The sequence below is a fragment of the Trachemys scripta genome, chromosome 8, assembly GCF_013100865.1.
Source record: "Trachemys scripta elegans isolate TJP31775 chromosome 8, CAS_Tse_1.0, whole genome shotgun sequence".
Classification (NCBI taxonomy): Eukaryota; Metazoa; Chordata; order Testudines; family Emydidae; genus Trachemys; species Trachemys scripta.
The window spans coordinates 10,348,434-10,365,479 of NC_048305.1; the positions used below are offsets into that span (position 1 = coordinate 10,348,434).

At 44.9% G+C, this 17,046-nt stretch overlaps 1 protein-coding gene across 7 annotated transcripts in view; it reads left to right on the forward strand.

The window, feature by feature from the left end:
- TRPC7 (transient receptor potential cation channel subfamily C member 7) overlaps window positions 1–17,046 on the forward strand; it is a 118,408-nt gene that overhangs the window by 84,071 nt on the left and 17,291 nt on the right. For all 7 annotated transcript variants that reach the window (XM_034780438.1, XM_034780437.1, XM_034780439.1 and 4 more), the window contains one exon: window positions 10,010–10,205. In XM_034780438.1, the coding sequence (XP_034636329.1) occupies window positions 10,010–10,205 (196 nt within the window). The remainder of the gene's footprint in view (window positions 1–10,009; window positions 10,206–17,046) is intronic.

Genomic DNA, 17,046 nt, shown 5'->3' on the forward strand with positions numbered 1-17,046 from the left:
GAAACAGTGTTTGGAAAACACCACAGGAGTGAACTCATTGAGTTTCTAATTAATGCCCCTGTGAAAGGGTTTGGAGCCTCTTGGAGGCAGTAGGAAGTGCAAACTAGAAACCTTATGGATCCACACAGAAGTCCATGCCCAACCCCATACATACTGGGGTGCAAGGAGAGGCCTCTCCACACCTCTCTCCGGGCACACACATCATCAGGATGGATCCCTCAGGAGTTGTGCTGCTATTAGCTTCCCTAGCCATATACCCTTGAGGCAGAAAGCACAGAGTAGGAGTTCGTTTCAACTAGGGTTAATTCCCAGGTGCACTTCCACTCAGAGGTGGCCATGTTATTCCCCAGGTCTGCCCTGACAGGCCCACAAAGCCATGCGATGAAATGTTGACATCAGCAGGTGTTTTGCCATTGACTTCAGTGGGGACAGGATTTCATCTATAAGAACATACATAAGAATGGCCATATGGGGTCAGACCAAAGATCCCTTTAGCCAGTATCCTGTCTTCTGACAGTGGCCAATACCAGGTGCCCCAGAGGGAATGAACAGAACGGGTAATCATCAAGTAATCTATCCCCTGTCACCCATTCCCAGATTCTGGCAAAGAGAGGCTAGGGACACCATCCCTGCTCATCCTGGCTAATAGCCATTGATGGACCCATCCTCCATGAATTTATCTAGTTCTTTTTTGAACCCTGTTATAGTCTTGGCCTTTACAATCCTCTGGCAAGGAGTTCCACGGGTTGACTGTGCATTGTGTGAAAAAAAATATTTCTTTTTGTTTGTTTTAATCTGCTGCCTATTAATTTCATTTGGTGGTCCCTAGTTCTTGTTATGAGAAGGAGTAAATAACACTTCCTTATTTACTTTCTCCACTCCAGTCAAGGTTTTATAGACCTCTATCATATTCCCCCTTAGTCGTCTCTTTTCCAAGCTGAAAAGTCCCAGTCTTATTAATCTCTCCTCATACAGCAGCTGTTCCATACCCCATGGAGTTTGAACTGTGAGCATAGGCAGAGATGGGATTAAATTGGCTCCCAAGGAGGAGAGGCAGTTTATCACAGTTGTCCCATTGCTTCCCTCAGAAAAGTCTGGGGCTATTCGACCCCTGCTTGTGCTCCCATCTGTGATGCAAGACAGAGGAGAGTCAGAGGGACACAATATAATGTCCCCCCTTTGTATGTCTAACCTAATAATGCCACTTTAAGACAACCCCTGCAGTGACATTTAGTTGAATAAATGTTTAAGTAAGTTGATACTGAAGCACTAACCTAAGTCAAAGTAAACAGGATCTGGCATTTTGATGTGTTATTCATATACTATATTACACAATGGATGGAGGGATGCTGCTGTTAGCCCCAGTGTGAGGAAATGATCTTCCCAACTTAGTTTCTGTCTCGTATGAACTACAGATTCTTTCCAACATATAGGATCCAGCTGTATTACTCCACTGTGTAGCATAACATATGCTTTATAAAGTAGAGTTTAAACTTTCTAATCAAAGAAAATATGCCTCCTACAGTTCTTCTGTTGCCTTAGGATACATTTTAATGGAGGGATTTCCAGGACTGGCTGCAAATACATTTCTCTGTTTCTAATAACAAGGTAAAAGAAAACTGAGTATGTAGGAGGAGACATGTTAATCATACAAATAGAAGACTATGCCCTTGAAGTACAGGAGTTAATCAGTGGCTCAGTCAATATCTCCCCGACTGCCTGGTGGAATAATAACCATCAGTTATGGTTCTCCATTGGTCCATGATTCCAAAATAGTTGGATAATGAATTTTAGGCCATCACTGATGCAATATCATTGTGTAGCTTTGCTATTTACTGACAAGCTTAACTAACCATGAGGTTCTCATTATAAACCTTGCAGCATGTATTGTCACTTGAATGATGAACAAGCCTTGATTGAAATGGTGACTATTCCCTAGAGTAAAAAATTACTTCCAGTAGTAAAGGTTGCAGGATCAAGTTGTAACAAGAGAGTGTGGGTGGTTGGGAGATACCTGCCCAAAGGGGAAATAAAATGGTCTTCTTCTTTAAGTCCAGATCCTCTGGAAATTCCAAATACTAAATGCTCATCTATCTGCCCTGTAACGAGTTAGTATTGTTAGTAAACACCTATCAGAAGAACCCAAATAAGCCGTGTAAGAATTTGGAAGAGAAGTCAAAACTCAAATTAGGGTGTAAAAGTACCAAGTTACTACTTTAGGATAGCAGATTCTTTACCAGCAGAGTAGAGGTGTGTGCTGTCTGAACATCTGACAATGCCACCAGAAGTAGTGCGTTGGCACTTTTGGCCTGGATCCCACAACCTGATCCATTCAGAGAGAATGTCCCCATGGAATCCCCCTGGTGCTCCACACAGGCTAAAATGTGTCCCTGAGCAGGTCAGATTGCAGGGTCAGGGATTCTGTTATCTTGCCCAGCACTTTTCAATTAGCACTGTTAGGAAAATTCACATCGGCGAACATTCCTCCAACTTTGTTCCTAATGCTGTTCAGTTAGTAAGAGTAGATTTCCGGGCTCCCGTATTCCTGTTTCAGATTATTTTAATACCCTGGAGTGTGAAATATGTGATTAGGAAGGGAGATGTGCAGTCTTTTTTAAATAATGCATATACCGTACAGCTCAGGAATTAACATTCATTTTAGACCATTCTCAGACACTTTCACAAAGCTGGAAATCTTATGGTGTTTAGTCATAAACATATGTTGTAATTTACACATATCAAGAATACATTAGCATATGGGCAACTATGTATCATACCTTCAATATTTGACTGAGCTGTCAGTGAGTTCTGCTGCAGAATATGGTGGGTATTCACAAATGGCACTAAATGACTCATGAAGAGAAGGAGGAACAAATTATTGCAGTTGGGCAACTACTTTAAACAGCTTCTGTGAAAATTCACGCGGGAAAAACAAAAACAAGTTTTTTCTTTTGCTGTGTTCATAACCCTTGTGTGGTTGTTGTGCAAAGATTTCTTCAAATGCATTTACTGGTAGGAATGTTTGTGAAAATCGAGGATTTTAAGTGAAGATCATAGAAAATTTACAGAAAGCAAATTTTGAACTGGAAAATGCAATTGCTTGCACTGGAAACTGAGTCTAAGGGATATGTTCACCCAGTCATGAAATAGAAAAAGAACCACATGGTCTGCAGATCAAATCAAAACTAACCTATTTCTCTGTCTTTTTGTTCTCTGTTTGTATGGGACCTAGCACAATGGGATCCTAGTCTATGACTGTAATAGTAATAATAATTCAATGGGAGTTGGATTGTGGTCCCTACACAGGCTGAATATTGGATATCCACAATGAATTGCTTAACAGATCTATTAAGAACTATTCAGTGATATTACTCAATGAATGATGCATACACTTGAGAAAATCATAAGCTTCTCATGGGCAATTTGTAAGCGTCAAAAAGAAATTAAATTTGTCAAAAAGAGGACTATGAATTATTTGCTTAGCTCTACTAATTATTGTAGTTAGTGAATATCCAGAGTCACTTCAGTACTCACCTTCTTGTGTGGTACTGCACTTTTCACATCACATGTTCAGTTTTGTTGGTCTTGTACTCTAAAGAACAGTGCATACTAAACCACTGACTACATCAGTGGTTTATGAATCAGAGGTAGCATACAAAGGGTGCTATTGTCTCTGAAATTTGCATATTCCTTTTGCAGAAGGAACAAAGTGTATGCTACTCCTGCTTCATTTTAGACTGCTAAATACAGAGTCTGTTTAGCTAACTGTATAATTGCAAAATATTTTTTAAAAACGCTTAATTTTTTCCCCTTTCAGAATTTTCATTGCAGTTGATACAGATCATAGTTTGTTTATCTGTTCAATTTTTATGTTGTATGCAGAACACAGTTGTTGAAACAGTTCATAATTGAGATCATGCTATAGAAACAAAATTGAAATGGAAGCAGGACTGATTGCATTCATAGTGCGTTCTGCATCACAAATCAGGTTGAAGCCCCCCACCCAGGGCCGGTGCAAGGAAGTTTCACGCCCTAGGCGAAACTTCCACCTTGTGCCCTCCCCCCCCCCCGAGCCCTGCGGCAGCTCCCTACACCCCCTCCGCCCTGAGACGCCTCCCCCACCGTGCGGCAGCTCCCCATCCCAGCTCACCTCTGCTCCGCCTCCTCCCTGAGCACGCTGTCGCTGCTCCACTTCTCCCGCCTCCCAGGCTTGCAGGCGCCAATCAGCTGTTTGGTGCCGCAAGCCTGGGAGGGAGAGAAGCAGAGCGGGGCGGCGTGCTCAGGGGAGGAGGCGGAGCAGAGGTGAGCTGGGGCGGGGAGTTCCCCTGCGTGCTGCCCCCCCCTTACTTGCTACAGGCAGTCCTCCCCGCGCCCCCCTGCCCCAGCTCCCTCCGTCTAAATGCCGACGACGACCGGGGCGGCCAAAGATCCAGCCGCTGCGGTCACCGCCGAAGAAAATGCCGCCCCCCAAATGCTAGTGCTCTAGGCGACCGCCTAGGTCGCCTAATAGGTTGCACCGGCACTGCCCCCACCTCCTAAAGAGAAATTCAATTCATTCAGTTCATTCAGTTTCATCATTACTTGGAGACTTTTCTTTTCATTTCCCTTCATTAAAATGCTACATTTTATATAATATTGACTGTATTTCATGCTGGAGAAGCTAAGCACTTCCTACTCATGGGGAAGAGCTCAGTCTGAAAGGATGCCTTGAGCTTTCTTAACCAGAAGATGAATACTACAAAAGAGATTTATATGATATCATGGACTGGTGGGGAACCCCTCTGATGGAAAGAACAATAATGCTTAATCAAAGTCAGCATGCAACTAATCTCACATATTCTATGGATTTTAGTCTCTCCTTGATGCAAAAGCATAAAATTCTATTTAGCTTTCATGGGAATAATGTGTGCACTGAGGGGAAAATAACCCCTGTGCATTGAAGTATATATTGAAACGCATTAAAACAGGGGCGATTATATAGTGAAGTATAGTCATTACAGCAAAAGACAGGAAACCAGCTCTCTCTAGGTTTCAGATTCTGCTTCAGTCCATGACTCACCATGTACATTTGAATAAATCACTAGATTTCTTTGTCCTTTAGTTTGCCCATCTATAAGGACAAAACACCTACTCCCTCACAGGAGTGGGGATCTTGGACTTTGTTAGTTACTGTCAGTGAAGCATATTCAGATCACTGATCAAAGGCAATATAGAAAGTCAGAGTATTATTGTGTTTTACTTTAGATATTGATTAAAACTCTTCTTTAAATAGTTTCTACATTGCTTCTTTTAACACTTTCAGCTAATGACAGGAAAGAACTTGTGTTTCAACCCCTGTATCAAAGACATAAACCAGAGTTGGATCTTAACTAGAGTATAATTAAAACTTTAAAATACCATCCTATAGTATCATAGTATCTGAGCGCATCAGATTTCTCATAGAATCATAGAATATCAGGGTTGGAAGGGACCTCAGGAGGTCATCTAGTCCAACCCCCTGCTCAAAGCAGGACCAATTCCCAACTAAATCATCCCAGCCAGGGCTTTGTCAAGCCGGGCCTTAAAAACCTCCAAGGAAGGAGATTCCACCACCTCCCTGGGTAATGCATTCCAGTGCTTCACCACCCTCCTAGTGAAATAGCGTTTCCTAATATCCAACCTAGACCTCCCCCACTGCAACTTGAGAACATTGCTCCTTGTTCTGTCATCTGCCACCACTGAGAACAGCCGAGCTCCATCCTCTTTGGAACCCCCCTTCAGGTAGTTGAAAGCAGCTATCAAATCCCCCCTCATTCTTCTCTTCTGGAGACTAAACAATCCCAGTTTCCTCAGCCTCTCCTCGTAAGTCATGTGCTCCAGACCCCTAATCATTTTTGTTGCCCTCCGCCGGACTCTTTCCAATTTTTCCACATCCTTCTTATAGTGTGGGGCCCAAAACTGGACACAGTACTCCAGATGAGGCCTCACCAATGTCGAATAAAGGGGAACAATCATGTTCCTCCATCTGCTGGATACTTATACAGCCCAAAATGCCGTTAGCCTTCTTGGCAACAAGAGCACACTGTTGACTCTCATCCAGCTTCTCGTCCACTGTGATCCCTAGGTCCTTTTCTGCAGAACTGCTACCTAGCCATTCGGTCCCTAGTCTGTAGCAGTGCATAGGATTCTTCCGTCCTAAGTGCAGGACTCTGCACTTGTCCTTGTTGAATCTCATCAGGTTTTTTTTGGCCCAATCCTCTAATTTGTCTAGGTCCCTCTGTATCCGATCCCTACCCTCCAGTGTATCTACCACGCCTCCCAGTTTAGTGTCATCTGCAAACTTGCTGAGAGTGCAGTCCACACCATCCTCCAGATCATTAATAAAGATGTATTTATTATGTGAGGTAGGGGAGCACCTATTTTATAGATGGGGAACTGAGGCACAAAATGACAAAGGGCCAGATTTTCAAAGTGTAGGTGCTTGAAGATGCAGGCAGACACCTAGTGGGATTTTCAAAAGTGGCTAAACAGATTAGGCTTCCAACTCCCATTGATTTCAATAGGTTCGGATTCAAAATGGTAAAATCAGTGGAAGTTAGGAGCCCAACTACTTAGGCACTTTTGAAAATCCCAGTGGGCATCAATCTCAGTCTTTAGGCACCTAAATACCTTTGAAAATCTGGCCCTAAGTGCATTTCCCAAGGTCACACGAAGTCTGTGGCAGAGCAGAGAAATAAACGAGAGTCTCCCAAGTCTAGTCCTTTTGGGGGACAGTTGTGCAGCTAGATTACAGAAGTCAGGGGTGCTTCTGCCAGGCTTTGTAAGTAGAATGACTCCAGTCAGTATTACTCATGGGTTCGAAAATGTTTTTATCATGGCAAGTGAGCTAGACATTAATCCAGAAGCACAGAGAGCCTTGGTGCAGTGTGACGGGAACGGTGCTGCCAGAGCTGTGCCACACTCAGTGCTTTTGCTTTGAAGGAGGTTATAAGAACTCTCTCAAGTTTAGTGCCACCTATACTTGCACAAACACACACACACACACATACACACACACACACACACACACACCCCATCCGCCAGCTTCTGCTCCATTATTACTAGCTCAGCCGAGGCGATCAACTGCACTAATGCTTTGCCCTATGTTGGATCTGCTTCCTTCAGCCCTGAATCTCTCCCAAGATGTAGGCCCCATAACAAGAGGGCCTTAGAACATACAGTGTGAAAGAAAGAATGAAAGAATCCATGACAAATGAAAACATAAACCTGGACCAAAACCCTGGATCTAAACACACCTGAACTTCAGCGATATTCAGAATCTGGGTCCCCACTTCTCTTTTCCAGTGACTTCCTGCCAATATTTTAACTACGGGCACTGATAAAAATAACATTCACCTTATGTTATGCTAAGGCCGAGGAACCATACAATTAGGCAGCACCCTGAAATGACAGACAGAGGCGTTATTGCAGTCTTTTCTTAAATGTAATGATGGATTAATAAGGACCTCTTGGGAACCTCTCACAACCCTCACCAGCACGTCACTGCTCCTTTCTGTACAACAGGGCAAACTAACCCCCCCACATCTAAGCATTCCTGAACACCAGGGAAAGTTGGATCTGGATTGAAATCCAGTCTGAGGGACTCAGGCCCATCTCCACAGTGAAACAGGGGATCCACATTTGGGATGCACCAGGCTTATAGTTTTCTCACATCAGAGACAAGTCCTTGGATATTGACGTTTTGCTGAGGATGGTTATGGGGGATAATTAGGAAATGCACAAATTTTGTTCGGTCAATCTTTCACCATCTCAGAAAAGGAACGCTCTGTTTCTATAACTAATTTGCTAGAATTCTTCATGAATCTTTTGTACTGCCACAGCCACATACAGCCAATAATTAAGTTTTCGAAGAGAACATGGCAACGTTCCAGCACAGAGGTTAATGCTAAAGTTGTGGAAAAGGAGCAGAGTTGACACATTATATTAAAAATTGCCTGCAGGGTAGAAAACAAGTGGAACCTTTCCAAATTAAAAAAGAAGTTTAATTGCAGGTTGCTGCAAGGATCAAAGTTGGTGGTTACAGTCTTTTATTAGTTGGATAAGTGACTTAGATGACAGGCTTCTAAGCCGGAGTATTAGGCTCTATAAATGCAATTTAACTGGAAAGTGCAATATTTAATGGAAGAAGCATTGGCCGGATTCTGTTATTTAAGTACTCCATCATATGGATGGCAGTTATCACGGTAGATCAATGCAAAGAACAAAAATGGGAGTAGTAAAACAAGAGGAAATGTCTGCCATATGGAAAAGTGCCATAGCTTGGTAACTTGGAAAGATGTTCCAACTACTGTACTCAGAAATCATAAACTCTGTCCAACATGTGCCTGAAGTGAGAAAACCTCTGATCATTTCTAGGTTTCATTTAGTATAAATGAAAGAGGTGGGCAATATATTGATAGGCAACCTGAATTTTTGGGTAACATGGCAGAAAAATAGGAAGGCATGTGCTCATTGAGGTTCTAATCCCATGTAACATCTCTTTGAAACTCATAGGTCCAACTTCTCTGTTTGTGCAGCACCACTGAAGCCAGTGGAGTTATTCCCACAAAGAACATCCCCCGTAAATTTAATAAATTCCCTACTGCTGTACTCAAGTGGAAGGAGATCGTATAATGGGCTGTGATACCGATAATACTTAGTTGTTGCAGTGGTGCATAATGCAACTGACCAGTGGTCTTTGCTCTACTTTAAATGATAGTAATTAATTCCTTTTCCTGCTATGCCAGGTGTAATTGACACTGAAGTTCATGTAAAAGCTTATTATTTTCAGAGGGTAATTTGTGGTGAGTCTATAATCTGCTTCATAAAGTGATTTCTCAGGGTTAAGCTGCCGTAGAAATATGAAACATTTCATCAGTCTCAATTGTAAAGGCCATAATGTTTTATAAAGGAGTGTATTCACTGAAAGTCAATGGATAGTTTGAATTATTATCAGATGGGTACTGGTCAGTCCTGGTCATTTTGCCTTTGAATAAAGAGCCAAGGAGATTTCTTCAAAGGCAAAGTGTGGTTCCTGTACCAGGATCTCTCACTGTCCTCCCCTTTCCTCTTTGAGCCATTCATATTCCCTTCCATATTTTATGCTTCACCCTTCTCTGAGTCACACATCTCCCTCCTCCTGACCAACCACCTTGACTCCACCCTTCCCAGATCTTCCCCTCTCTGGCACTGTTTTATCTCCTTTCTTCTCCCTATTCTTTAACCTCTCCCTTTCCTCCGGTTCCATCTCCTCCACTTTCAAACACACCCTGGAAACCACTGGCTGGAAAAACTCTCTTGACCCTTTGCCTCCAAATTCCCTTCCACCCACAATGCCTCTCCACAGATTCTCTCTTTGAACTCTAGAAGTCCAGCCAGTAGGGGGATGGAACCAAGGCTCTGCCCATTCTCTGCCACGGTCCGGCCACTCCCTATTCCCACCCTAACCGTTCCCTGCCCACCTGCTTCAGGGAGGACATACATGGATGAGATGAGCATCCCTACTTAGCCCTGCAGCTAGGTCTGAAGTTCCAGTTAGCCCTTGTAGGGGTTCTTACTACCTTTCCAGGGTAAGGTGACCAGACAGCAAATGTGAAAAATCGGGACAGAGGGTGGGGGGTGGGGATAATAGGACCCTATATAAGAAAAAAACCCAAAACTCAGGACTGTCCCTATAAAATCGGGACATCTGGTCACCCTACTCCAGGGATACAGAGTTCAAGTTACAATCTAGCTCATAGTTAATGAGGTTGGGAAAAAGCAGATGGGGCAGATAGGGAGGTGGTATTGTTTTATGATTTGTTTGGGATGTCACATATTGTTATCAGTTCAGGAAATATGACTTGGCAGTCCACAGGGTGATTGATCATTGCCTGCACTGATTGCACAGAGACGTCATATTTACTCTGGCCAAGTGCCGTTTTTATTAGTAACGTCTCGTCTTGCCAATCTGGAGATGACAATGTGAAATAATTGTTTGTTTTGTTTTTAGGGTAGAAGAAAGTTTTAAAACCTTATTCTGGTCAATATTTGGCTTGTCTGAAGTGATATCAGTGGTGCTGAAGTATGATCATAAGTTCATTGAGAATATTGGATATGTACTCTATGGAGTTTATAATGTTACCATGGTGGTGGTGCTGCTCAATATGTTAATAGCCATGATCAACAACTCCTATCAGGAAATTGAGGTAAGATTTGATTAGAGAATGTATGTATACTTTTAATTTACTGTTATATGTTATAAAAACAAGGACATTACAGGATGTACTATAGAAGATGTCATAGGGTACGTCTATACTTACCTCCGGGTCCGGTGGTAAGCAATCGATCTTCTGGGATCGATTTATCACATCTTGTCTAGACGCAATAAATCGATCCCGGAAGTGCTCGCCGTCGACGCCGGTACTCCTGCTCGGCGAGAGGAGTATGCGGAGTGGACGAGGGAGCCTGCCTGCCGCATGTGAATAACGTAGCTGAAGTTGCGTATCTTAGTTCGAAATGGGGGGTTAGTGTGGACCAGCCCATAGTGTGACACAAGCAATTTATCGTAAAATTCTATGGTGACTGAAAAGTCTCTATCCCAGAATTAGACCTAAGCAAATAATTCACAGTGAATCATTCATACAACAAATTTATCTTCCTTTTGTTTGTAAAATATCTCTGAGCAGATCACAATTTCCTTAGATTTATTCATTATATGAAAGTAGTTCTTGATTTTTTTCAAACGCATGAACAGTTCTTTGTGAGCATTCACTATCTAGGTTAGATTCACAAAAATAGATTAGATTAAATGGATTCCCCAAACTCAGGCATGGCAGTTTTGAAATTCATTCTCCATGAACATTTGTGCAAGTAAACCTCTGTTACACGAATGTTTGTAGGACGCAAACACGAAAGGGCCACGAAGAGCAGAGGCTGACTCATTAGAGAATCTGAATGAATAGTTGCAGAAATGTATATCCAGGATTCAGTGAACTGTGCCCTGTATTGTTCATATTAGCAGGTTGGATTTGCTACATACTTTGGAGAAAAAACTTTCTGCTAATATAAATAAAGCAGGGGAAGTTATTAATATTGGACACTGTTGTCAGGGATGATTCACCTCTTTCTTGTCCCAGTTTCTTCAATGTCAAATTCCTACAGTTGGATTTGTATTAATTAGCTGTTCTGATCTAAACTCAGAACCCAGCTCTGCAAAAGACCAGAGCTGAAAATATACCCCTGCATCTTATGTCTGCTGCAATCAGGACGAATGTCAGCAAACACTTACATAGTGCCTACCCAAGAAGCTTTCCCTGCATTCAGAAGGCACAGTCGTATTCCCCAAGAGATCCTTAACATTTAAGATCAAGCTTCTCAGTTAGTTTCTCTTCCTCTGAGATGAGACTTACTTTCAAAGGGCCTCAACCTCCTATTTTACTTGGAGGAAACTCTTCCCACCGTTTTTGCAGTGCCATCTTACAGCTTCTTAATTGCAGGAAGACATGCTCTCCAGCATCAATATTTCTAGGTTGCTACTATCGAATAAAGAAAACAAACCAAAAACCCCTCATGTAAAGCTATCTGTGCTGCACAACAAAGTCAGAGCTCTAGGCTAAACATTTCATGGAAAGGCTCTTCCAAAGTGCGTGCATGCTGTTTTCATTTATTCAGTTTAGGCACACAAATACCTCAATGCACACATAGAAGCCCTGGTTTGTGTGCACACGTGTCCGTGCAAACGTGGTTTGCACGCCTGCATAACTGTTTATACACCCCTAAACTAAGCATGTGTAGTTTTGCACCCACACTTTTGAAGATTAGGTCCCATAGAGTCGGGAACAGTCATTAATAGTGCAAGCCCAGGTAGATAAGGCAAACAACGCATACAACGCCCAGGGTATAAGTCTAGGACAGAGCTGTTTAGCTAAAAAGAATAACTTTGCATCTAAGCAAGGTTCAAGCCGGGGCTCTTTCAGAAGGGAGTCTTTATTAGGGAGCATGAGTAACTTTTTAGTTGACTCCGTATTGAAAAAGGGAAGAAATGAAATCATGCATGAATATTACATTTGCTTTTTGTTAGAATATAATATTTGCGTGGCGTTGTTAATATAAGTACTTATATAGCTGGAGGAAAGAGAGCAGCTGTTTGTAGGCTAGGAATTACTAGGCCATATTAGTTTTGCATTTGCTGAGAATACGATTATAATGAAAGTTCAGAGATAGTAACTGGTGGGTTTGCTCTAGCACCTTGTGGTCTGGAAGTGTGTACCAATTTATGAGCGTTGAACATTTTCTGTGTACAAACACCAGAATTAGTTTTAGTGTACCACTTATGGAGTATTTCAGAATATGATTGGAAATAGTGTGGGAGAGTCATAATCAGTATTTGTAATAGCTGGTAAAAAGGGAATAATTCAAATTATATCAGTGCTGCCTTATAGAATTCTGAGATCATCAAACTGTATTTGGTCTGGTGCAATGCGCACCAGAGGTAGATATTTTCCCCCTTGTTTTATCATAGGGATGATGTAGAATATTCTTCCTTTTCATTTCTCTAATGGGTAACAGGGCTCTCCATAGCAAGGAATATAGCAGACATTCATCCAATAATTTATCCATCAAATAATGCTTAATGGGCTACAAAGCTCATCAAATGTCACAAAGATAAATTATTCAGGGCTAGATTGTACCTTTAGGCACTGCCCGGAAAAAGGGATGGTGTATAAACTGCGACACTCCAGGAGGCACTGTGATTCAGAGACCCAATTCCCTCCCTGTTTCCCCCTTGCTTAGGGCAGGGGGAGCTGGCTAGGAAATTATTACACCTCCCTATACCTGTTCAGCTACGCCATTCCCTGCCACTCCTTGCACATCGGACTGGGCAGTGAGGAAGCAGGATGAACAGTGCCATCTACTTGTGCGCAGCTGAGCACAAGGGGTTGGTAGCTTGAATAAAACTGTAAACGTAAGCGCCGGTCCTTACAGTGCTTGACTCCTCTTCTGGGATGTGTCGTCTAGTCTTCAATGACTGTCAGCAACATTCACTGAATAACATATTTGACAAGTGGGATTTGACCAGCTCTACTTTTCATAGTTGCATATTTAGCTTTGTGCAAATAGCAACCAGTTTTCTCAGCGCAAGTACCTACCCTTTCTACCTGTGACAGAAGTTATTTTCGTTCCTGTGACAAAAATTGCATAAGATATTGGTTAAATGTCTTTGATAGCTCATAGGTCTGACCTATAACCATGGCTTCTCACACCTCCTCAGGCCCTACCGTGGTTTTCAGGAGGCCCTTAATTCCCAGATCTTTGCAGTGATAGGATGTCCCATAATGTCAATATAGTTGGTGGAATGCCTGGAACAAGTGATAGTCCAGTGAACTACATCTTCCAGCAGACACCTAACCTGTTCCTGCCTGAACCCACAATAAAATTTCTTTTTAACCTTGTCCTTCACAGATCACTGGCAAGAGAGACAGTAGAGGACAGGAAGTAGTTATTCTGTTGGCTGCTGGACAGTCCCTCTAGATGGGATAGTTATCAAAAAGTGATTAAGAATCATAATTTGTGGGGGCAGCCTTCTCATGTCTAATCCAGCATCTTGATCAGCCTTTTATCTCTCAGCTAGACACAAAAGTATAAACATGTTAACCAATTAGTTCTATTGTGATCAGGTTTAAGTTTTGTTTTATAAGGTTCAAGTACAGTCAATACTCCTGGGGGGATTCTGCAAGACTGCGCACCCACAGAAAACACCCCCGCAGATTTCTTGTGTTTCCCTGCAGAAAACTGCAGGGAAGCCGTGCGGGGGATGACCATGGGCACAGTTTTTTGGGGGGGGGGGATTGCTCCCCTCCAAACGGAGGTGATGCATGGAGGGGGGGGACACATGGGGTTATGTGCCACTCAGGAACGACGCCAGGGTTTTTGGCGCCCTAGGCGGGGATCCTTCCGCGTTCCCGGTCGTCGTCGGCAATTCTGCGGCGGGGGGGTCCTTCCGCGCACCCGGTCTTCGGGGCACTTCGGTGGCGGGTCCCGGAGCGAGTGAAGGACCTGCCTCAGAATTGCCGCCGAAGACCCGGAGCACGGAAGGACCCCCCCACCGCCAAATTGCTGCCAAGGGCGGCAAAATGCCGCCTCCCCAAATCCTGGTGCCCTAGGCAACCGCCTAGGTCACCTAAATGGAAGCGCCGGCCCTGGTGCCACTGCCCCCCATCATTTCTGCAAGCGCAGAGCTGCCCAGCTGAAGAAGGCTGTGTCTCTGTGCTGCTGACTCTGCAGCTGAACGCTGCCTCCTGGGTCCTAGTGCCAGTCCTGCTCCCCTTCTGTGTGCTGGGAGCCTTACTGTTTTCTATTCTGTGCAACAGTGAGTGCCTGCAGTGGGGCTGGGTAAGGAGAGGTGGGGGAAATGAGGGAAGAGGGGTGAGGGGGTGGAGGGAAGAGGCAGTGGGGAAGGAAGGGGGTGGAATAGGGCAGGGGGAGGGGAATGTAGAAGTGAAGGGAGGGGAATGGAGAAGAAAAGAGGATGGGGAATCGTAGGGGGAAGCAGGAGCCCAGCATGCAGCATCCCCTCGGCAGGAGCTGGGACTCCCCCATTAAGCAGACCCATCGAACCCTCACCCTGACAAGCCCTACCCCCTCACACCCAGGTAGGGTGACCAGAGGTCCCGATAAAATCGGCACCGTCCCGATTTTGAGCTATTTCTCCCGATATTTTGTGCCAGGTGCTTTTTTTTTTTGTCCCCCTCCCCCCCCCAGTGTCCTGATATTTTCTTCATCTCATCTGGTCACCCTACACCCAGACCCCCACCCCACTGATCCCCAACCAGTTGGACCCCCCCTCCATCAAGCCCCACTCCCCAAGCCGCAACCACCTTCACCTGGATCCCCTACAGAGTCCCATTGCCCCTGCATCCAGAACACCCCAACGAGCCCCTGTGCATCCAGATTTCCCATGGTTCCTCCTGCACCTAGATTGCCCCACACAGAAACCTCTCACCCAACACCTGGATCCCCACACACTAAGCCCCTCCACCCTTCGATCCTGTTGGGATGAGCCTACTCACCCCCAGCTGTACCTGGCGCAATGGGACAGGGCCCCGGGGCATTTCTGGGGCAGGCCAAGCCCTTGCTCTGTGTCAGGGTCCGGCGTAACCTCACTGCCAAGTCTCTGTACCGCGGGAGGTGGAGGCTGCAGGGTGATCTCCCACCTCAATGCAGCCAGTGGCCCATGCTCCCCACTGCCATGCTGGAGCCACATTTATTTATTGACAAATAAAATTTCCAGAATTTTAAAATATTGTGCCCATAATTAATTTTTTGGCACAGAATTCCCTCAGGAGTAAGTCAAGAGGGGCTAAATGGGGCAAAGGGAGCACTGCTCCATTGAAGTCAATGAAGTTGCATCTTCATAAGCAAGGGCAGATTTTGGCCCAAGGCCTCCATTTTGTAATATGCCCATTTCTGACAGGCTGCCAAACACAGGGGCATCATCAGAGGTGTGTCCTGATGAGCAAGTTGCATTCTACATTTTACCATAGTACAGAAGTGAGTACAGATTACTGGCAAACCTATTTTCCCATTGATGCTACTGGCTTCTATATATACCACAATGAAAACAGCTGTAACCCAGTTTTTTGTCACCCAGTAAACAATCTTGAAATAAGGGTCAGACCATACAGGTACTGAGTAAAATCATAAATGCCACTCGGATCAATAAAGACTGCACTGACCTTACATTTATCTTCAGAAATGTTCTTGGTGTCTTGGCTCACCTTGACAATCTAATAATGGTGAATCATCTTAACTGAGAAGTGAACTTGCTTATGTGACGTGCTGACTGATGGAGAACCAAGATGTAATGATGATGAATACAAATAGGACAAACAAGGAAATCAGCTGGTATTTTCTTATAGTTTTCAATTATCAGAAGAGATAAGTGGCCCAAGCTGCTGTTCAGAATATTTTAGTGAATCAGATGATAACCGTTACCTAGGAGTTAAATATTGCTGTGATTAACTTGACACACAGTTTATTTTGAATGGAAATTACATACCCACTTCCCCGTGCTTTGCATTGAAAATATATCCTTAGATAATTCTATTTATCAGCGAGGCCCAAATATCAGACACATTTTTTGTATGTGTTTCTTTGCCATCCGAAGAAACAGGGCCATGTTCAGCACAGCAAATAAAAGGACCGGGGGTACTTCACATCTCAGACTCTCTCTGCCACCTGGTGGAATTCCTAATTATCCAAGCTAGAATAGGGTTACCATACGTCCGGATTTTCCCGGACATGTCCGGCTTTTTGGTCCTCAAATCCCCGTCCGGGGGGAATTGCCAAAAAGCCGAACATGTCCGGGAAAATGCCGGCATCCCTGCCCCAGTCCCCTGCTTACCTGAGCGGCTCCGGCAGGCTGCGAGCTGCAGGCGGATTCCCCGCTGCGGCGGCGGCAGCTGCTGCTCCCCCCAGACACCTCGGCTCTGTGTAGCTGAAGAGCCGAGTTGCCCAAGCGCTACCGGCTTCACGGTTTGCTGAGCAGCCCCCAGACCTCCAGATCCTGCGCCCCCGGCCGGGCGCTTCCCCAGCACAGCCGGAGCCTGGGAGGGGAAGCGCCCGGCCGGGGACGCAGGATCTGGAGGTTGCCCGGCAAACCGTGAAGCCGGTAGTGGTTGGGCAGCTCGGCTCTTCAGCTGCACAGATCTGAGGTGTCTGGGGGGAGCAGCAGCCGCCGCCGCGGGGGAATCCACCTGCAGCTCCCCCCAGACACCTCAGCTCTGTGTAGCTGAAGAGCGAAGCTGCCCAAGCGCTACCGGCTTCACAGTTTGCTGGGCAGCCCTTAGACTCCCAGACCTCCAGACCCTGCGCCCACGGCCGGGCGCTTCCCCTCCCGGGCTCTGGCTGCGCTGGGAAAGTGCCCGGCCGGGGGCGCAGGGTCTGGAGGTCTGGGGGCTGCCCGGCAAACCGTGAAGCCGGTAGCCCTCAGGCAGCTGTTTCGCGTGGCTGGAAGGGATGAGGGGGAATGCGGGGCGTTCAGAGGAG